The 22378-nt window shown below is 43.2% G+C and overlaps 1 protein-coding gene across 6 annotated transcripts in view; it reads left to right on the top strand.

Moving 5' to 3' along the window:
- Positions 1-21590, top strand: part of LOC124132488 (lysosomal alpha-mannosidase-like) — a 42876-nt gene extending 21286 nt beyond the window's left edge. For all 6 annotated transcript variants that reach the window (XM_046496432.2, XM_046496440.2, XM_048400884.1 and 3 more), the window contains 22 exons: positions 196-304; positions 962-1038; positions 1818-1871; positions 3083-3199; positions 3675-3878; positions 6225-6288; positions 6631-6670; positions 7901-7970; positions 8365-8472; positions 10018-10134; positions 10879-11008; positions 11225-11289; positions 12152-12424; positions 12916-13034; positions 13582-13683; positions 14321-14408; positions 15343-15429; positions 17107-17197; positions 18268-18398; positions 19332-19478; positions 20139-20262; positions 20946-21590. In XM_046496432.2, the coding sequence (XP_046352388.2) occupies positions 196-304; positions 962-1038; positions 1818-1871; positions 3083-3199; positions 3675-3878; positions 6225-6288; positions 6631-6670; positions 7901-7970; positions 8365-8472; positions 10018-10134; positions 10879-11008; positions 11225-11289; positions 12152-12424; positions 12916-13034; positions 13582-13683; positions 14321-14408; positions 15343-15429; positions 17107-17197; positions 18268-18398; positions 19332-19478; positions 20139-20262; positions 20946-21046 (2418 nt within the window). In that variant the 3' untranslated portion in view covers positions 21047-21590. The remainder of the gene's footprint in view (positions 1-195; positions 305-961; positions 1039-1817; positions 1872-3082; positions 3200-3674; positions 3879-6224; positions 6289-6630; positions 6671-7900; positions 7971-8364; positions 8473-10017; positions 10135-10878; positions 11009-11224; positions 11290-12151; positions 12425-12915; positions 13035-13581; positions 13684-14320; positions 14409-15342; positions 15430-17106; positions 17198-18267; positions 18399-19331; positions 19479-20138; positions 20263-20945) is intronic.
- The last annotated feature ends 788 nt before the right edge of the window (positions 21591-22378 follow it).

Consider the following 22378-nt stretch of genomic DNA (forward strand, 5'->3'; position numbering starts at 1 on the left):
TCCTTTTACTTGCCTTTGCATGTGTTTGTGACGGGTGCCACCGGTGGGGCAGGATACGCTCACTTTTTCGCGAACACCTGGTATCATTACTATTTGATAATGATTCATAAACACATGCTCATAATATAGTCAGAATCGTACAATCGACTCTGCTATTGGATATGGAAACGGTTTTGTCCCTTTATTTATTCACAGTTTGGCTTTGACGGGCTACTGGTGGGGCGGATTGACGTCTTTGACCATGAACGAAGGACAAGGACGCGGAACATGGAGACGATATGGAAGACAAGTCCAGATAACCTAGGTGTGTCTGGTATATACCGCGTTTCACTCTAAAGGTATTCAGTGATTGTTGTTTAAAGGCACAGTGAGCAATATTGCAGCTCCATGTTTATTTAAGGCCTGTAAATGTCAGGACTTGAACAACATGCGCTTAGAAACGTGAGCAATGATCTACATCGACGGGCAACAATGTCACACATCAACCAGGTCACACGTAGTGGCAAACGTGTTCTCATGTGAGTGAGTGTGGTTTTACGCCGCTTGTAGCAATATTCCAGAAATTATTATTTTTAAACAGACACCTTTCTTTATTCTGTTCTATGTGTGATATCCTACAACATAACACTAGCACCAGCAGGCATCGTGTCTTGCGCGAGGCAGTGTTCTGTTTAAAATGTTAAGAAGATACCTCCCCCTTAAAAAAAGAAAAAAAAGGAGAATAAAAAGAAAGTTACCTAACATAATAACATGTTTATTTGGTTGTTCAAGTAAATTTAACATGGTTTTACATATCGTGTTTGTGATGTTTTGGGTGGACTCTCTCTCTCACACACACCTCCCCATCCTCCTCCCCATCCCCCTCAATGTGGAAGCCCCTTTCTTGCAGTCCTAGATGCGTCCCAGCCTGTATCCCGATGTTTTTTCCAGATGTAACGCTGGTCTGTATCTCTATGTCCAGGTGACAAGACTGACCTCTTCACCAGCGTCCTGTACGACGGCTACTTCACCCCCGGCACCTACCACGGTGTAATGGATGTACGTACAGGAGCTTCTTGATTAAAGAAGACAAGTTTGTTGTTTCCGTTGACAATTGCTATACGAAATTCAATGATCAAGATCGATGCCGTCGTTCTAAACGAACTTGTACTTTAAATGGCAGTGCGATGATAAAATACCTGTGCTGCTGATGAAACTACTAATGATATTGTCAATACTATGCTACTTGCAGATTGATAATGCTTTTGATTGTTGCTGCAACTACCACTGCTGCTACTACTGTTGCTACTACAACTACTACTACAACTTCTACTAATACAATTACAGTTACTTCTAAAACTACTACAACTATTACAAGCACGACTTCTAAATTCGCCTCAGTTGGCTGTGCAGAGTTGGGCTAAATCATGTTTTCGTGTGATTTGCTCCCCGTCCCTCTGTCAAACCCCTACGAAATGCCAGAAGACGTCAAAAGATGGTACTTGTTGTTACCCTGCCTAGCGCTCGGCATTCAAGGGCTAAAACAAGGACTGGTCGGCTCTGAGTCAGTATACTGTGTTTGACTGGGGTATTCATGTTAAACTGCGGCAGGGAATCTTTGTGAGCTAGCACTATAAAATCGGCATTAGTACGGATTAGTACAAGCAGCCACACACACACACACACACGTGCATGCACGTCGCTATATAAGTGCAATAATCTTGGACGCGACTTTTCACCCTACATCACCACACCTTATGAATGTGTAGCTGTCCTCCCAGTGTTGCAACTCAGATGTGATGGTGTATAATGATGCAGTACATTGTGGTGTTTTACAGGCCAGAAGTCGGAACACGACCATGGAGAGATTCATTGCTATGGCAACAGAGCGGGTAAGACTAGTCTAAGTCCGAATCACGAGTACATGGTACATGGGGTCATACTAATTTCCCAATTAGTTCCAAAGAGTGATCGAAGGCACGCTTGATCCGGACTATCGATATCAATACAAAAGGGACCAGACTAAATGAGTCAGATTGAAGGGGCGAGACTGAGGGGGCTAGACTAAAGCAGCAAGACTAAAGGGACCAGACAAAATGAGTCAGATTGAAGGGGCCAGACTAACGGGGCTAGACTAAAGCAGCAAAACTGAAGGGACCAGACTAAAGAGGCCATACTAAAGGGAGCAGACTAACGAGGCCAGACTGAAGGGACCAGACTAACGAGGCCATACTAAAGGGATCAGACTTACGAGGCCAGACTAAAGGGACCAGACTAACGAAACCAGACTAACGGGGCCAGACTAAAGGGAGCAGACTAGCGAGGCCATACTAAAGGGAGCAGACGAACGAGGCCATACTAAAGGGACCAGACTAACGAGGCCAGGCTAAAGGGACCAGACTAACGAGGCCAGACTAAAGGGACCAGACTAACGAGGCCATACTAAAGGGAGCAGACTAACGAGGCCAGACTAAAGGGATCAGACCAACGAGGCCATACTAAAGGGAGCAGATTAACGAAGCCAGACTAAAGAGACGAGACTAACGATGCCAGACTAAAGGGAGCAGATTAACGAGGCCTGACTAAAGGGACCAGACTAACGAGGCCATACTAAAGGGAGCAGACTAACGAGGCCAGACTAAAGAGATCAGACCAACGAGGCCATACTAAAGGGAGCAGATTAACGAGGCCAGACTAAAGAGACGAGACTAACGATGCCAGACTAAAGGGAGCAGATTAACGAGGCCTGACAAAAGCGGTTTCAATTTGTTAAGGTGTTAAATTATATCATATGGGGACGTCTTTGAATGTTAAATGTTGTGTCTTACAGCAGTTAATAATTATGCCTTCGAGCTTTCTATATTCAGTGTAAACAAAGCCCCGTTGATACTATACCGTTACCGCTGAAATTACCCGGATTAACATAGACCTGGTAAACGAATTCCTAATGTCTATTTGTATCAGACGTCCCAGAGGGACAAACTCCACAACAGATGCATTGACTTGATTGATCATTGCATGTGTTTAAATCTCTGAATGGGGATCGTAAAGTTTCAACCAAATTTCAGAGATGGTGTGATATACTTGCGATCATTGTCCCCAGGCCAAAGGTTTCAAGACAAATCATGTGCTAATCCCCTTCGGCGGAGACTTTGACTTCAGCAGCGCATCCGTTCATTACGACGTCATCGACAACCTGATCAAACATATAAATGCACAGGTAACTCCTTTCATCTGAACATTTTCTTTGCATCGTAGTCATCTGTGTGTAGCAATCTGTGTGTAGCCATGTTTGTTTGTTTAACGCCGCACGCAGCACTTTTAAAGCAATATGACGGCAGCGTGTAAATCATCGAATCTGGACCAGACAATCCAGTGATTGACACCATGAGCATCGATCTATGCAACCCATGCTTATCGGAAGAAGCGACTAACAGGATCGGGTGGTCAGGCTCACAAACTGGAATATTGCTGAGAGCGGCGTTAAACAACAAACAAAACAAAACATATATATTATTCAAAGTCTTACATCTTTTGACAAAAGAATCCTACAAATGTTTATCATGTGTAAGTTATATCGAAGAAATTCAATCAAAACAGAAATATATATAACTTCTAACCAGCTGTGTGTTATGACAGACTGTGCACTTTTCACATTTAATTAACAGATGCAAATGCTTCACATTTATCATTAGCAAAATAACGGCGGCAAGGTGAACGTCCTCTATTCCACCCCGACCTGCTACATCAACAGCGTCAACAGAGAAGCGGCAACTTTTGAGACGATATCGACCGACTTCTTCCCCTATGGTATCATCCCCAACACCTACTGGACGGGCTTCTTCACCAGCAGACCCGGACTCAAGCGCCATGTGAAGACGGCCAGCAGCCTGTTGCAGGTATTGAGTTGGTCATGTGAAGATCGTCAATCATCAATTCATCATGAGAGATAATTATGTCAATAAGAATATGTCACTATATATAATTTAAAATGAGGGTATACGTCAGTCCCCTCAAATGACTTATATCTGCCTGGTTGCAATGGTTAATCGGGCCGTGAGTGAGAGAGTGAGTCGGGGTTAACGCCGCTTTTAACGATATTCCAGTAATATCGCGGCGTGTCAGCTTAATGTGGGAGGAAAGCACGAAGTGATGCAGGTCTCGGACGCTTACCACTTCGGTGAAGGGCGGTCGGGTAGCCTAGTGGTTAAAGCGTTCGCTCGTCACGCCGAAGACCCGGGTTCGATTCCCGACATGGGTACAATGTGTGAGGCCCATTTCTGGTGTCCCCCGCCTTGATATTGCTGGAATATTGCTAAAAGCGGCGTAAAACCAAACTCATCCACTCACCTCGGTGAAACCCACGAGCACGGGTATGGTGCTGACAAACCTAGACACATAATCGGAGCGAACCTGGATTCGAACCCACAATCATAGGTTTCTGGCGTGCCCAAGGGTCACAACTCAGCACGGCGAATCGCGGCGCCTTAGACAACTGGGTCACCCGTGCTCCCTAATCGGGCCTTGAGAAATCTGTGATGTATGTTTGTATGCTACACTGGATAGACAACCAATTTTACCTGGAATGACCAATCAAGGCAAGAGTACCTCTGGAACAGACGAATATAGAACGTCTCCAGATCCAACCTATATGGAATATCCATTATATGCTGAACCGCAAAAGAAACGTCCCCCCAAGAACATTGCATGAAAAGTTGTCATTTAAATATCTGGGTAATTTTTGTCAAAGTTTCTAAAATTCAACATTATCTTGTCCGGAAAAACGAAATTAGATGATAAAAAAACAAAGCGGATGACAATAAAACCGATTGCCCAAACGCATCATAGCAACGGCCATGGTAACCCGATGCACGTGAGTTCCGTGCAAATTTAAATGCACAAGCGTTCCCCCATTTCTTGCCCTATAAAAATCCACTCAGATCGGATAACATTCGTTCGTTATTAAATTGCTACCACATACCAAGAGTGATAAGAAATCAGCGACACCAAGCCCTTGGACGGTTGCAAGCTGGACAAACCGCCCGGCAAGTAGTCAATGCATTTTCAAGTAGTCAGACCATATACAGGCTCCAGCAACAGTATAGAAGACCGACCACGTATTGGAAGACCAAGGGTCAAAACCCGACGTCAGGATCGTCAGATTGTTCGACAGCATCTTCAAGATCGCTTTGTTACTGCTGCGGGAACTGCTCGACAGACCATGGGGACACACCAGCCACACATTAGTGCGGGCACCGGGATAATCAGTTTTCTCCAATTCCATCTTTTTAGTATGTCTCAAAGTATGTTTACAGTGTTTGGAAAAATAAGGTTTCTCATATATCCATCTATGGTGATGTTTCTTTTGCGGTTCAGTTTATAAGCTATAACGGCACTAGTAACAATAGAACTATCACTATAAATTAGACTATTTAATTTAATTAAAAACTGCTACTACTGAAGCTATTGACTGATGATCAGGTACAGACACCGAGACTACAAGAGGAATACGATCCAACATGATCTAAAAAAAGATTAATGTTCTTGCGCATCAGAATTAATGAATAAAAGCACAAAACAGTGTCAAATAACAAATTTCTGTACCAGAACTTTCATGTGAAATATGAGAACCGGGTGTTGGAAAATCCAAGATTAGTTGTTACTGACGGTATACGGTCTCATATTAGGTCAGTAATTCTGCTCTCTGATTGGTCAATCTCACTTTGGGCATAATAATTATCACAATGTTGTCTGTAAACTTCAGTTCAACAAATCATAACAAACCCTCGTTATTCCGGACTGTACAGGTCCACAAACATTTTTGGAATCCCCTTGTTTGAGCTTTTTCGGAATGTTGCGGGTAGAACGTAAATCGACCCGTGAAGATGCGGGGAAGAATAGGTCCTCATCAAACCATGCTTTCCGTAAAAGACGACTATGGTTGTCGTAAAAGGCGACTAACGGGATTGAGTGGTCAGGCTCGCTGACTTGGTTGCTGTATGCCATCGTATCCCAATTGCGAAGATCGATGCTCATGATGTCAACCACTGGATTGTCTTGCCCAGATTCGATATTTACAGACCGCCGTCATATTGCTGGAATATTTCTGAGTGCGGCGTTAAATAACAAGTAAACAAACAAACAGAACGTAATTATAATCATGTTTTCCCGACTGTGGTCGGTCTTGGTACCAGAGTATTTATTCCACCATGCCGGACTGTTGAGGTTACTTTGTTTACTTTCAGACCTGCAAAATGCTAGCCGTTTTTGCCGAGTTGAAAGATTCCGAGCGCGGCGTTGATGATCTGAGTGAGTGTGATACGTTACAGGCAGACCAACAGTTTACAACACATACGCTCTCGAACCATGGACCAGCGCAAACCTATCGGGTTACCCCTGACATCTAGATAAGCGTAGTGATGATATTATTCTACGGTGCCGACAGATAGTGCCAGGACGAGTTGTTTGCTTTGAGACTAACATCTGATATTCTAATGATTTATTGATGGGGTGGTGCAACCCGAGGGCAAAGAACCCTCAACAGCTTGTTCAGTGTTTTAAAGCATAACCCGGTTTAGTGTTATGGCTTCAGTTTAAACTGTAAGTTTAATTATGCAGGTGTGTGTTAATGGAGATTTTGTCCCCTTTCAGAGGAGGCTGTGGCGATCCTCCAACACCATGATGCCATTACGTAAGTAGAGTCGACGGAAAAGAGTTGCAAGTCTTTGTTGGAACATGAAGTTGAAGCTTGTTTTGAGCGTTAGGACGTTGTGTTTGTTTGTTTGTTTGTTGATTAACGCCACACTCAGCAATATTCCAGCTATATGACGGGGCTCTGTAAATAATCGAGTCTGGACCAGACAATCTAGTGTTTGACATCATGAACATCGATCTACGAATTTGGGATATGATGACATGCATCTCTCAAGTTAGCGAGCCTGACGACCCGATCCCGTTAGTCACCTCTTGCGACAAGCATGTGCATCGTGTTGCTGAAGACCAATTCTAACCCGGAGTGCAGATTGATACGGTTAAAGTCCGCACTGATGCACCTCATGCTAAATGCCATCCGAGATCACGATCTGTATATTTGTGTCAGTATATATGAGGCAAGATCGGATGCATGTATGTTGCATGTATACGCCATGGACGTTGTTAACATAACGGAGCAGACATTAATACTTGGGATTCCCTCGTGCTTGTATGACGTGGATCACCCGTGAAGATCCGGGTTAGAATATGTCTTCAATGGTTGCCGTAAGCGATTATGCTTGTCGTAAAAGGCGACTAACGGGATCGTGTGGTCAGGCTCGCTGACTTAGTTGATGTATGTCATGGTATCCCAATTGCGTGGATCGATGCTCATGATGTATTCACTGGATTGTCTGGCCCATTATTTACAGATCTCAATCAAATAGCTTGAATATTGCTGAGTGTGGCGTTAAATAACAAACAAAGAAATCTGACGTGGATCGTTTTCTCTGCAAGCTATGTGTCGTGGTAGGTCTTGTTTCGTTGTTCATGTTTTCAGTCATAGGTTTGGCTGTTTCAGACGAATATTTAAAAAACCTCCGTGATATATACGACCCGTGAAGATTCCGGGGTACAATAGGTCTTCAGCAACCCATACTTGCCGTAAAAGGTGACTATGCTTGTCGTAAAAGGCGACTGACGGGATCGGGTGGTCAGGCTCGATGACTTGGTTGATGCATGTCATCAATCCCAATTGCGTGGATCGATGCTCATGATGTCAGTGGATTGTCACTGGATTGTCTGGTCCAGACTCGATTATTCTAAGACAGCCGTCATATAGCTGGAATATTGCTGAGTGCGGCGTTAAACAACAAACCGACCAACCAACCGTGATATATATTGCGGCATCTAACAACATTCACTCACTCATAATTTGAATGTTTTGCAGGGGGACCGAGCAACAACACGTGACAAATGACTACAACCTGATACTAAGTGCTGGTGAACAGTCCTGTCAGGTGGGTGTGGCTGAGGTGTATTGTCAGAACCTTGCAATAACGAGTGACAACAGAAATTTCTTTGATAGCACATTGCGAATTCGACATTATGAAAATCCTGTTCTATGATAAACTAATTTCAAAACTCATCCATATATAAATATTTTAAGTGAAATAATGTTAAAGTTGACATGGCGTTGGTGTGGTGTTGAACTATATTCCTTTGTGACTCCGGGGCGGTCGGGTAGCCTAGTGGTTAAAGCGTTCGCTCGTCACGCCAAAGACCCGGGTTCGATTCCCGACATGGTTACAGTGTGTGAAGCCCATTTCTGGTGTCCCCCGCCTTGATATTGCTGGAATATTGTTAAAAGCGGCGTAAAACCATACTCACTCACTCAATTCTCTGTGACTCCAGTCCGTGGTCTCGAGGGCCTACCAGTCCCTACTAGGAGTGTCAAGCACTCTCCACTTCTGTCCACTACTCAACATCAGCGTGTGCGGGCTGACGGAAAGCAACACTGAGGTGAGACGCGCCATGCGTAGTATTGAGTGAGTTATTGTTCTGCTCATATCGGCACCGTGTCAGACATATACCATCTTCCCGAAGTCCAGTTTCCACCCTTGCCGAACTAGGCTGGAATTCCTGGGCTCGATCGTAGCGCCACCAGTGGTTATTACGAGTTATGTCCCTTATATGCCCCTCCTATGTACCAATCAAATTCCACCTAACGTATCACCTGCATTTGTTTCAAACAAAATGGCGGCGCCCAGTCAAGACGATCTGATCGATAATAATCTATATTGTGATAAAACGGGTCTTACATCGCCAAGTGAATCAAATCACGCGAGCACCTTAATTAAAAACATGAAAAGATTAGGTAAATATCTGTTGACATCGAGTTGGCAGGGCACATGCTTTGCAAATCCTGCAATCAACCGAAATCTACATAACAGTTTACAAACCGGATGGAAACTGGACTTGTGTAGTCAGTTAACTCCCTTGCCTCGGGAAGATGGACATATACTGACGAGAACGCTGTATACATGCATTACAATACTGTCAGCAAACGTCAGTATTATAGTAACTGATGAATAAAATATAAGCGGTTAAAATCAAACTATCAGAGCTACATAATAAGTTTTTTTGTAAGCCAATCCCGAAAAGGTATATCATACCACATTCCCCGAGGGATCGGCTGACAACGAATTCATCTCACCGACATTAACATTAATTCATATATGTAAGCAAAATTCGTAGCAGACGACGCAAACGAACCGAGTTACTCTACCCATCGCATTCAAGTGAACATTGGTTCATTTCAACTCAACGCTACTTATTCGAGATATACATGTTACCGAAGATGTTTTCCGATTGATTTCCCAGCGGGCTGCATGGAAATGATTGCCCTTAACCAATCAGAAGCTAGTATTTTAATGCAAGGTGACATACATGTAGATACCCAAAGCTGTGAGATTCTCATTAACCCAAAGACGTTCGTGCCACTACCAGAGGTCCTGACCCGTGAAGATCCGGGGTAGAATTGGTCTTCAGCAATCCATGCTTGCCGTAAAAGGCGACTATGCTTGTCGTAAGAGGCAGCTAACGGGATCGGGTGGTCGGGCTCGCCGACTTGGTTGATGATGCATGTCATCGTATTCCAATGGCATAGATCGGTGCTCATGATGTCAATCACTGGATTGTTTGGTTCAGACTCGATAACTTGCAGCCCGCCGTCATATAGCTTGAATACTGATGAGTGCAGCTGGATATCAAACAAACAAACAAAACCAGAGATCCTGTAGATAGGAACAGTTACTACTTTATGTGATATCGGCAACTGCACACCATACCCATAGGATGTACTTTCGACTGTAAATTATGTCAACATTTAAGTGCTAAGAAACCTTATTTAATATATTCAGGACATCTTACACAATGTCCATCTACATAACCGTAATCTAAACTATGTATTTTTAACACGGTTGTCATATAATTGTGGTCATTCCTTTCTTTGAATAAGCACGGCAACATTGACATGAACGCCACCATTACTTAACTTCCCTCTAGTTTACAGTGCAGGTCTTCAACCCTCTGGGATGGAACGTCACACACTGGGTTCGACTTCCGGTTCCGGTTGCAGTTTACACAGTGCTTTCCCTTGCAGCAGGAAACTTGCAAAATCAGGTAATTCCATTTTCATAATTTCATCTTCACCAGAAGTAGTTTACTTATATGGCCAACCGCGGATAACGTGTCAGGCTTAGACTACAGTGTATGCGCCAGTGAGCGAGTTGGATCCAATACCACTTGGAACAGTATTTTATGATTTTATCACGGCGTGTCAGTGTTATGAAATAATGCAGGTCCTACACCTTAACCACTTTGGTGAAACACAGTCCCCTGATCACCGGACTGTGGTATCACTGTAATACAAACACAAATGCAGGTTCCTGACACGCCCAAGGGACGCAACTCTGCACCAGAACATTTGTATGTGCAATATAGAACTCCTCCTGATGATAAACATAATCATGTGTGTATGACCAGGCAACTGTAATATGAAATTATGATAGACTGGAATAATCACATAAGGTTACAAGATCCGGGGGTAGAATAGGTCTTCAGCAACCCATGATTGCCGTAAATGGCGACAAACGTGATCGGGTGGTCAGGCTCGATGACTTGGTTGATGCATGTCATCATATCCCAATTTCCTAGATCGATGCTCATGATGTCAATCACTGGATTGTGTGGTCCAGACGCGATTATTTACAGACCGCTGTCATATAGCTGGAATATTGCTGAGTGCGGCGTTAAACAACAAACAAACAAAACATAAGGTTACAATAGGTACAGATCGTATGTGCAACTTGATTCTTGATTGTAGTATCGTGTTTAATGCGACTCCAACCATCCATTGTCATGCAGCTTGTGCCCATTGCGGATTCTACGAAACATATTCCAGAACGAGGTTCGTCGGTCAGTGTGGCGGAGCTAGTGTTCAAGGCCGAACTCCCCCCTCTCGGCTACAGCGTCTTCTACGTCCTAAAAGCCAGCGGTATGTTGTAGTAGTCGCATACTTCGAATTCTTCATTGCATTAGATATAATCCCGAACCATGAATATCTGTATTTGATCAAATCCAGTATATATCATTATCAGAAATAATTGTTGTGTTATTTAAGATTTCTTAACTATAGGTGAGTATACATTGTATTATGTGTCGGTATATACTAGAGACAGCAATATATCACAAGAAAGGTTATTTCTTCCAGATCTGAATCTTCAACCCCAGATAGTGGATCACGCAGATCAGGGCGATATTACCATTGGTAATCAGGTATGTGTACATAGTAAAACGATGTAGATATGTAGGTCAATACACGAGACATGGTATATGTAGATCTATAGTTCTGATAATGAATATCTTAATTATAGTAAGCTGTACTAGAGTCAGAGAAATAAATTTGAAATAGGAAGGAAATTCGATCTCGGGAGCACGAGTGGCCCAGTCTGCTTAGGCGCCGCGATTCGCTGTGCTGAGTTGCGTCCCTTGGGCACGCCAGAAACATATGATTGTGGGTTCGAATCTCGTTTGGCGCCCTATTATGTTTCTAGGTTTGACAGCACCATACCCGTGCTCGTGGGTTTCACCGAAGTGGTAAACGTCTGAGACCGACATCACTTCGGGCTTTCCTCCCACATTAAGCTGACACGCCGTGATGTAACTGGAATACTGTTAAAAGCGGCGTAAAACCCAACTTACTCGCTCCTCAAATCGATATCGGTTTTCTCGACATAGCCACGGTTCCGGTAGAATCTTGATAAGCGCAACGATTTAATGTTGACCTGAATGCCCTGAACAATGGCCAATGTCATTAAAATCAGATCTACGTTCTCGCTGCCTCTAAACAAAGATCTGAGGACATCCAATTACGGGTAATTGCGCGCGTCACTGTATTAGCTTTATAGTCTTCAACGCGACGTTAAACCCCATTTCACCACCTCACCTTGATTTCATAAAAACGCATCAACGTACGTGTTGTAAAAGTAAAGCGATTTTACCTTATGTTTGTGTTTGATTAACGAATATGTTCCAGATAGTTAATGCTCTTAGTTTTAAAGAGATATAATATGCTAACTCCTCATAATGTTCTGAAATCTCTTACCAACCTATAAAAGTCGCGCTTCCACCTTTTCAGTATTTGTCGCTTGTGGTCAGCGGTTCTTCCGGTCTTACACAGACGTTGAAGAACGTTGCAGCCGGCGTGACCATAGACTTTGCCCAGTCTTTTCTGTATTACATCGGAAGTGAGGGTGGATACAGAATCCCTGGGGACAGGAGGGGCGGAATGGGGGGCTTCTTCGGGGGACACAAGAGAGCGTCCGGGGCGTATGCATTTGTTCCCAAGGAAAATACGCCACCAGTTAAGTTAATGGGACGTGACGGGAAGGTCAAGGTCAAGGTGGTCAAGGTAAGGTTCTGTTTATATCGGAGTAAATGAGTTTGTGATGCTGCATTACGTCACAGTCAGCAACTGTCTGCACTAGGGCAGACTGTAAATCACTGTTTGACAAGGTGTTATGCTTGTCGTAAGAGGCGACTAACGGGATCGGGTGGTCAGACTCGCTGACTTGGTTGATGCATGTCATCGTATCCCAATTGCGTGGATCGATGCTCATGATGTCAATCACTGGATTGTCCGGTCCAGACTCGATTATTTACAGACCGCCGTCACATTGCTGGAATATTGCTGAGTGCGGCGTTAAGAAAACTACAAAACAAAACAAAAATCACGTGACGCATGTCTTTGACAATTGGTGAAAGCAACAAAAAAAGAGCATGCGCTGACAATTTGAAACCAAAGATCATAACTTCATGGAATTGTGGATTCGAACACCCGAACATACCTGTACGACCTGCTTGATAGTCTTGCCCTTGATCCTACTTTTTTCGTGGTATTAGGGTACCAACGTCCAGGAGATACACCAAGAGTTCAGCCCATGGGTCAGTCAGGTGGTCAGACTGTATGATGGGGCGCCCTACCTGGAACTAGAGTGGACAGTTGGACCTATACCGGAAAGGTAGATATTCCATTGCAATATTGAAGTTTGTTTGTTTGTTTGTTGTTTAACGCCGCACTCAGCAATATTCCAGCAATGTGACGGCGGTCTGTAAATAATGGAGTCTGGACCACACAATACAGTGATTGATATCATGAGCATCGATCTACGCAATTAGGATATGTTGACATGCCTCAACCAAGTCAGCGAGCCTGACCACCCGATCCCGTCGCCTCTTACGACAAGTATAGTCGCCTTGTACGGCAAGCATGGGTTGCTGAAGACCTATTCTACCCCGGATCTTTAAGTGTCCAATACTGAAGGTACAGCACCGTATCACAAGTACAGAAAATGGTTTAACACGGAGTTATGATATCACAACGATACCTGATTATATACTACTCAAAACAAGTATAAGGGCACCCACGATTGTAAGGATGTGTGTTGCTCTACCCACCGGCCATGGCGATGAACTATAGTCATATGAAAACATCTTTAACTTCTTTTGAGTAGTATATTTGACTTGACGGCGCATCCCCATGCCCCATGTGCAGACTCTGTGTTTCAGTGACAGGCAGACTAAGGAGGTGATATCCCGGATACAGACTAATCTGCAGACAAAGAACACCTTCTACACAGACTCCAATGGTCGGGAAATGATTACAAGAATGTAAGTCATTTCATTTCCTTTGAAAACTGGAGTCTTTAACGACACACATGTAGCGAATGTGTGTCGGTTCTGTCAATACCTTTACTTTGGAATTAAAAGTAACGTTCAACATTTGAGTCTATACTGCAATTGATGTACGAATGTCTAGTGAAAGATGTACGGATATGATATCAGTGTAACTGCGACCTGTTAGACACGGTTGGAATGGACCTTTCTGGTCACCCTCTTCATAGGTCAGTATGAACTGTGTACTCTTACATTGTTTTGTTTGTTGTTTAACGCCGCCCTTAGCAATATTCCGGCTATATGACGGCGGTCTGTAAATAACCGAGCCTGGAACAGACAATCCAGTCATTGACATCTTGAGCATCAATCCACGTAATTGGGATGCGATAACATGCATAAACCTAGTCAGTGAGCCTGACGATCCGATCCCGTTAGTCGCCTCTTACGACATGCAAGCATGGGTTGCTTAAGACCTGCTCTACCCCGGATCTTCACGGGAAGGAAACCTTTATGAGCAAGATGCCGCTGTAAATAGGAATATTGATGGAAAATGTAATACATTGTCTGCTTCGTGCAATACTCCTTGCTTCAGATAACATTATATTGTTATTTTCTCGTTTCCTGATTGTAGACTGAATGTCCGGGAACCGTCCCCCTTTAACGTCACCTGCCCCATATCTGGCAACTACTACCCTGTCACAGGACGAATATTCATCAAAGTAAGCATAAACCTGTTTGTTTTTGTTTTTTTGTTTAACGCCGCACTCAGCAATATTCCAGCTATATGACGGCGGTCTGTAAATAACCGAGTTGGGATACCATGACATGCAATTAGGCAATTAGCCTGACCACCCGATCCCATTAGTCGCCTCTTGCGACAAGCATAGTCGACTTTTGCGGCAAGCATGGGTTGCTGAAGACCTATTCTACCCGGATCTTCACGGGTCCTTAAACCTGTACCTTGATAACATGCTAATAATAATATACAAATAATCTTCACCATAAAACCAGAGGCGTATTAATAATGTATATATACTGCGCATTGTGACTGGTATCTGACCGAAGACACTTAACCACCACTTTTACTACTGCTGACCTAGCTGGAATATTGCTGAGTGCGGCGTAAAACAACAAACCAACCAACCACCTGCTGCTGACGGATTTTAACGCGTCACATTTTGACAAACTTGAAAGAAACATTTTGTGGGTAACAATGCATTGGCGCTTTTTGTATTATTAGTGTCACAAGTTTACATATTATAAAAGTAGTCACCTTACACTGCTGATACCAACTGCGTATACCCCGCGGCGTATCCGCTATATGAATGCAACGCGATAGTTTCCCAAAACGACCACAGGACTTCACGAAAATAATCCACGACAAAGCTGTTATTCGTTTCGAAAAAGTAGAGCATTTTTTCATCGCAATGATATTTTCTAACAGTACATTCAAGTATGGGATACCAGAAGGGACATTGCCTCGTTGTCGCATTGCCAAACAACCACAAAGTGTCATCATTAATCAAAGGGAGACAATGCGACAACACATCATCTGACGTACCGGGTTCAAATCCATGCACAATACACTATACCATTCATTGACCTACGTGTACGCCTTTTGTGCGGTGATGTAGTTTGTTCCTCTTTCCTCAGGACGATGAGAAGAATGTCCAGCTGACCGTCCTTACTGACCGCTCACAGGCTGGCGCTAGTCTCCAGAATGGGCAGATGGAACTCATGGTCTGTATTGTGTAGTATGACACAAGTGAACACGAACTGTTATGTATGGAATACTGTAAGGGACATTCTCGCCCTTTGGAAACTAGCTTAATATGGCAAAAACACGAGAATGCGAGAACGCGAGATTTTGACATTCTCGTGTTTGTGGCATATTTAGCTCGTTTCCAAAGGTCGAGATCGCGAGAATGTCCCTACCTAACAGTGTTCCATAGTTTTTGTTTTTTCATTGTGATTTTCGAAAAGCGCATCACTCAAACCACCTGTTTTTCTTGTTTTGACCTAAACTTATTTCTGATTAAAAGTGCCCCCCCCCCCCCCCCCCACCCCCACCCCCACCCCCCCACCCACCCACCCACACACACATACTTTCTAAAGTTGAAACATCCAATTCAAACAGTGTCTAGCAGTTCGTTTGTTCTTTACACAAGGGATGGTGAAATGTAATGTTTGACAGGGGAGACATTCTACATTAGGATCTAATTTGCCATTTTAAAACATATAATGTGTAAAACGGAAATCAATCAACTCGGTTTGTCAACATAAGAGGTTTATAATACACACACGTAGAAGATAAATTAGTTATGCCAGGTAGTCCAAGCCATCCTAATTATCGTTAATCTTCACCACGTGGGAGTGCGTGAGTGAGTTCGGTTTTACGCCGCTTTTAGCAATATTCCAGCAATATCACGGCGGGGGACACCAGAAATGGGCTTCACACATTGTACCGATGTGGGGAATCGAACCCGCGTCTTCAGCGTGAAGACCGCCTCCGTGGTCTTGTGGTAGAGCGTCCGCCCGGAGAGCGGAAGGTCCAGGGTTCGATCCCGGGCCGCGTCAAACAAAAAGACGTTAAAAGATTGTACTTGTTGTTACCCTGTCTGGCGCTCGGCATTAAGGGGCTAAAACAAGGACTGGTCGGCTCGGAGTCAGTATACTGTGTCTGAGTGGGGTATTCATGTTAAACTGCGGCATGGTATCTCAGTGAGCTAGCACTATAAATCGGCATCAGTCCGGACTAGTACAAGCAGCCACACACACACATACACGTGCATGCACATCGCTAAATAAGTGCAATAATCTTGGACGCGACGTTAAACCCAATTTCACCTCACCTTCAGCGTGAAGAGCGAACGCTTTAACCACTAGGCTACCCCACCTCCCCTCACCACGTTGGTATTCCGCCGGGTTAGAATTGTCCCAAGATACCTATGTGAATTTTTTGTTTCTTTGTTGTTTAATTACGCCACACTCAGCAATATTGCTGAAGAGCTATTCTACCCCGGATCTTCACGGGTCCTATGGGCGGGTGGTCCGACTCGGTGATTTCCTGACAGGGTTACACCGACGGCGTGGTAGACGCCGTCATATAGCTGGAATATTGCTGAGAGCGGCTCTAAACAACAAACAAATAAATAAAAAAACTTCAATTATCAATAGATGACATCATCATATATATTGTTGCCTTTGGACATGTGCAGTTACTGTTAAAACACACAAACAAAAATATTATTTGGCCTTTCAGAAATCTATATGTTAAAAGTTGTCACACTGAAAACACTCCGTACGTAATAATATGTAAATAGTTTGCATCATGTAAACTAACCACACACCCAAATGTATTACAATTGTTTCAGTTTCACATATACATGTATATGTGAATAATCTCCCTTGGTTCAGGTACACCGCCGAACATTCAAGGACGATGACCTTGGCGTAGAAGAACCGTTGGATGAGAAGGGAGTGGATGGAAAGGGCCTAATAATCAGAGGTTAACATTTTATTCACTGCATATATTTATTTGTTGCATATGTTTCTGCAATCATTATTGTTCTATGCAAATGGCCATTGCTACCGGTAGGACAAGACATGTTTAGTTACCCCTTTCGCGAACACTCGGTGTCAGCGCTGATTTTCAGTGGTCCATTCATATGATCTCCAGGCCCTTTAAGCCAAGTGGAATCTGTTTCGGAGCATAATCTAAACTGGGTATACTCTTGCATTGATAATCTATATTTGTACGAACGTGAGTTAGTTTGAAGTGTATTGACGAACAACAAAACATATATCTATATAGGCGAGTCAGTGTGTAACGTTTTCCACGCTTACAACAATAGTTTCACCAGTAACATGTATGTTCTTCTAATGCCTTGGATGATACTCATGCTTGCTGTAAAGGTGACTGTACTTCTCGTAAGAGGCGACTAACGGAGTCGGGAGGTCAGGCTCCCTGAGGTTGTTAATTTATGTCATCGTATCCCAGTTGCGTATATAGATGCTCATGATGTCAATCACTGGATTGTCTGGTCCAGACTCGATTATTTACAGACCGCCGTCATATAGCTTGAATATTGCTAAGTGCGGCGTTAAACAACAAACAAACAAATCTAATGCCTTGGACCACGGCCTGAAAGAATAAAATCCAGTTCATCAGGGGCAGCACGAATATAGTTCACACATTACATCCTTGGGAAGAATAGATCCCGAAATGTTGATGCATACACTTCCATTTGGGACAAATGTAGACTAACACTTAGTCAATGAGAACATTTCTTTAAAATATTTTGTTTCTTTTCTTCGAAAGAACCTTTCCTCTTCTGCTTTTGATCTAGACTTGCCTAGACTTTTAGTAAATATATATTTATATTTATATATATTCCACCGTCATGGCGCAGGACTAAGACAAATGTGACGGGATGCATTTTATAAAACCGTCATTGAGAATGGAAATCACAGTTTAAAGTTTATTTCCAAGTATATCTTTATATTTTCCATAGACAAAATAAATGTACACGACGTTTACGATAAGTACACATAATCACATGTTATGTGTCTGTACAGGTAAGCATTACGTGGTACTGAACAGTGTTGAACGAGCAGCGGAGGACTACCGCCATCTGGGGCTGCGGGTGCATCACTTCCCTACGATGTCCTTCATGTCGGGGGTGGACATCAAGGGAATCAAGACAAAGGTGGGTTGGACACGTATCCCCACTGATGAAGGTGGAACCCGTGAAGATCCGGGGGTAGAATAGGTCTTCAGCAACCCATGCTTGCCGTAAAAGGCGACTATGCTTGTCGTAAGAGGCGACTAATGGGATCGGGTGGTCAGGCTTACTGACTTGGTTGATGCATGTCATCGTATCCCAATGACGTTGATCGAGGCTCATGATGTCAGTCACTGGATTGTGTGGTCCAGACTCCTCGATTATTTACAGACCGCCATCATATAGCTTGAATATTGCTGAGTGCGGCGTTAAACAACAAAGAAACAAAGAAACTGATGAAGAGTGAGATGAACAATTGAGTTGGACACGTATCTCCACTGATGACGGTGGAGGGTGAGTGAGTGAGTGAGTGTGGTTTAACGCCGCTTTTAGCAATATTCCAGCAATATCACGGCGGGGGACACCAGAAATGGGCTTCACACATTGTACCCATGTGGGGTATCGAACCCGGGGCTTCGAACGCTTTAACCTCTAGGCTACCTACCGCCCGATGACGGTGGATGTAGCCACAGGTTGACATGAACAATAGAATGAGTTGGACACATATCCCCACTGATGAAGGTGGATGTACGCCAAGCCCGCTATTTTACGCCTCAGATCACTGTTTCCCGCGATACTCTCTGTGATAGTGAGACGGTGGGGTAGCCTAGTGGTTAAAGTGTTAGCTAGTCACTCCGAAGTCCAAGGTTCGATTCCCAACATGCGTACAATGTGTGAAGCCCATTTTCTGGTGTCCCCCGCCGTGGTGTCGCTTGAATATTGCTAAAATCGGCGAAAAACCATACTCACTCGCTCATTCTGTGATCAAAAGTGTATTCAAAATACAATTAACATTGTCATGAAATCCTTCCAAACCTCACGATGCAAAATGATGTTATCTTTATTGACATATTGCAGACTAGTTGGCTGAAGAGGAGCCTCCCGGACAATGTCCATCTCTTGACCCTTGACCGGATCCACGGAGACCCCAACATGCTTCTTCTCCGACTTGAGAACTGCTTTGAGACGAAGGAACGCTCGCAAACAGCTGAACTGGCTTTACATGTTCGTATTCATCATAGAGAGCTAATTTCGGGAATGTTAACATGTGTTGGTATTAGTTATGTACATGTTAATGCTCGATTAATAAAGTCCTCAAAAGACATACGACCTACCATCAGCAAAATATATATGCCAACAAATTTACTATCTGATCGCTGAACTAGTTCAATCACAAATAATGTCTATTTCAATATTCACTCATTTGAAAACAGTTACTTTTACTTTATTATTTGAAATAGCGTTACATAGATTTCTAAAAAATGAAACGGAAACAGTAGTCTGTAAATTCATTTATGAAGACCATTTTTTCACTACATTGATACAATTTGTTTGTTTGTATCTTTGTTGTTTAACGCCGCTCTCAGCAATATTTCAGCAACATGACGGCGGTCTGAACAATAATCGAGTCTCGACCACACAATCCAGTGATTGACATCATGAGCATCGAACCACGCAATTGGGATACGACGACATGCATCAACCAAGTCAGCGAGCCTGACCACCCAATCACGTTAGTCGCCTCTTACGACAAGCATAGTCGCCTTTTACGGCAAGCATGCTGAAGACCTATTCTACCCCGGATCTTCACGGGTATGAAAAAGTATACCCTTGTCTTACGGCTGAGTCAAGAGACTATTGATTGTGGCGTGTGTGTATTTGAAGGATTACATCGAGGGGATCAAGTCAGTGCGAGAACGCAGTCTCGGAGGCAACCACAACGTCACGGGTGTCAAGCGACTACGCTGGAAGACCATGGACGGTATAACAACGCCAGATCAGATAAGCGGTAATAACTTCAACGTTTGCTGTCTAAAGTCAAACGTCATAAGCACATGTTTTCTATTCTAGACATTGACTCCTGGGGAAACGTTACCTATCTTTGAAAACTAATAATACCCAAACAAATTTCCATATATCAGTATGTAATCACTGCGGCGTTCACGTTCACGTATACATGTAGAATTACTAATACTCTAGCTATTGACCCTTCTGTTTCAAGACCTGAGTTCCGTTTCAGAAGGGGCACGTCTAAGGCGCCGCAATTCGCTGTGCAGAGTTGCGTCCCTTGGGCACGCCAGAAACCTATGATTGTGGGTTCGAAACCCGGTCGCCCGATTATGTTTCTAGGTTTGTCAGCACCATACCCGTGCTCGTGGGCTTCACCGAAGTGGTAAACGTCTAAGTCCGGCATCACTTCGGGCTTTCCTCCCACATTAAGCTGACACGCCGTGATATAACTGGAATACTGTTAAAAGCGGCGTTAAACACAACTCACTCCGTTTCACAAACGATCGTAGCTCTGTCACTATCGTAACTCCAAAACTTTAACGTTGACAGTCGTAGCGTTATGGTCGACTTGTCAAACGAGGACCAGTACGTATTAACTCGCAACTGGCAAATGAGATTACTTTCCCCGATAAGTTCTATAATCCCGTTTAATCACTCACCAAGAATATTCTGTTGTTGCAGATGCAGTCACTGACGTCCTTCTTCATCCATATATCATATCATTAAAGCCAATGGAAATTCGAACGTTTCATATACACATAGAGCGGTCTGTGGCGACGTAACGTCAACATATTCGTTTATTTGATACCATATTATGTATAAATGTTGTCTAAATGATTTCAATTGTTGTTCGGGATGTAAGAGAAATGGAAATTTGTCAGTATTTTACAACCTGTTTAATATTTCGTTTCTGGTTTAATAAAGAACACGTTCTGAATCACAAATCCTGAGATTAGATTAAGTGACTGTTCCGCTGTGGATACATCTTGGGAAGGTAACATAATTAATATGTATATATTCTGTACATAAAGTTTTGCGAATGTTGGTTGTTTTGTTAGACATGTTACATGTGTGTTAAATAGCTTCAGGTTAGCAAACGAAATGATGGGTCGATCGGGTTACAGAAAACAAGTACGTTTATTTTAGGCATTACCACTAAGTCTCGATCTTCTTTATAACAATGGTCAAGTGTGTCCGAATGTGACCGGTGTGTGGACAGTGGGCTGTCCTGTGGATATCCTCGTTATCGTTTAGTACTGCCTTACAGAAAGCTTGGTTTGAACACGGATTCAATTTTTGTAAATAAACACAGATATATATGGATAATATTGTTCTGTTTTACACATTAATAATGATTTATATTAGTAAGTTAAACCAAAATCCGACCCGTGAAGATCCGGGGTAGAATAGGTCTTCAGCAACCATGCTTGCCGTAAAAGGCCAAGGCGACTAACGGGATTTGGTGGTCAGGCTCGCTGACTTGGTTGATGCATGTCATCGTATCCAAATTGCATGGATTGATGCTCATCATGTTAATCACTGGATGGTATGGTCTAGACTCGATTGTTTACAGACCGCCGCCATGCATGTAGCTGGAATATTGCTGAGTGCGGCGTTAAACAACAAACAAACAAACAAACAAACATAAACCAACATCCACATGACGGGGTGTCGGTAAACCAAGGATCCACCGCGTCACACTGAATGAATAATGTGTTTCATGGGATCAAGATAAGACACATGTGGATTTGTTGTTGTGACCCTGAACATAAAGGACATATAACATAAACATATGAATGATCTTATCAATACGGAGTCGACATTCCTGCGTGAACACACAAACATCGATTTGTTTTAAACTGAGGTAAGTATGTTGTGTACATATCTGATGAAGGTTTTGTGAACATTTCTCGTTTCAATACACACAGCAGGTAGGTACCTGTACACACATGTAGACACTATCACAAGCCGAATCTGAACATAACGGTCAGACACGCGATCTACGAATGCCTAATGTTGCCACTTTGGTAGCTTAATTTATTTTTTCAATTCGGAATTTCTCGCTATTTGAATTATTTTCTCGATACTTCGATTATTTTCACGTTATTTCAAGT

The sequence above is a fragment of the Haliotis rufescens genome, unplaced genomic scaffold (genome assembly GCF_023055435.1).
Source record: "Haliotis rufescens isolate VD_foot unplaced genomic scaffold, xgHalRufe1.0.p SCAF_20, whole genome shotgun sequence".
Lineage (NCBI taxonomy): Eukaryota > Metazoa > Mollusca > Gastropoda > Lepetellida > Haliotidae > Haliotis > Haliotis rufescens.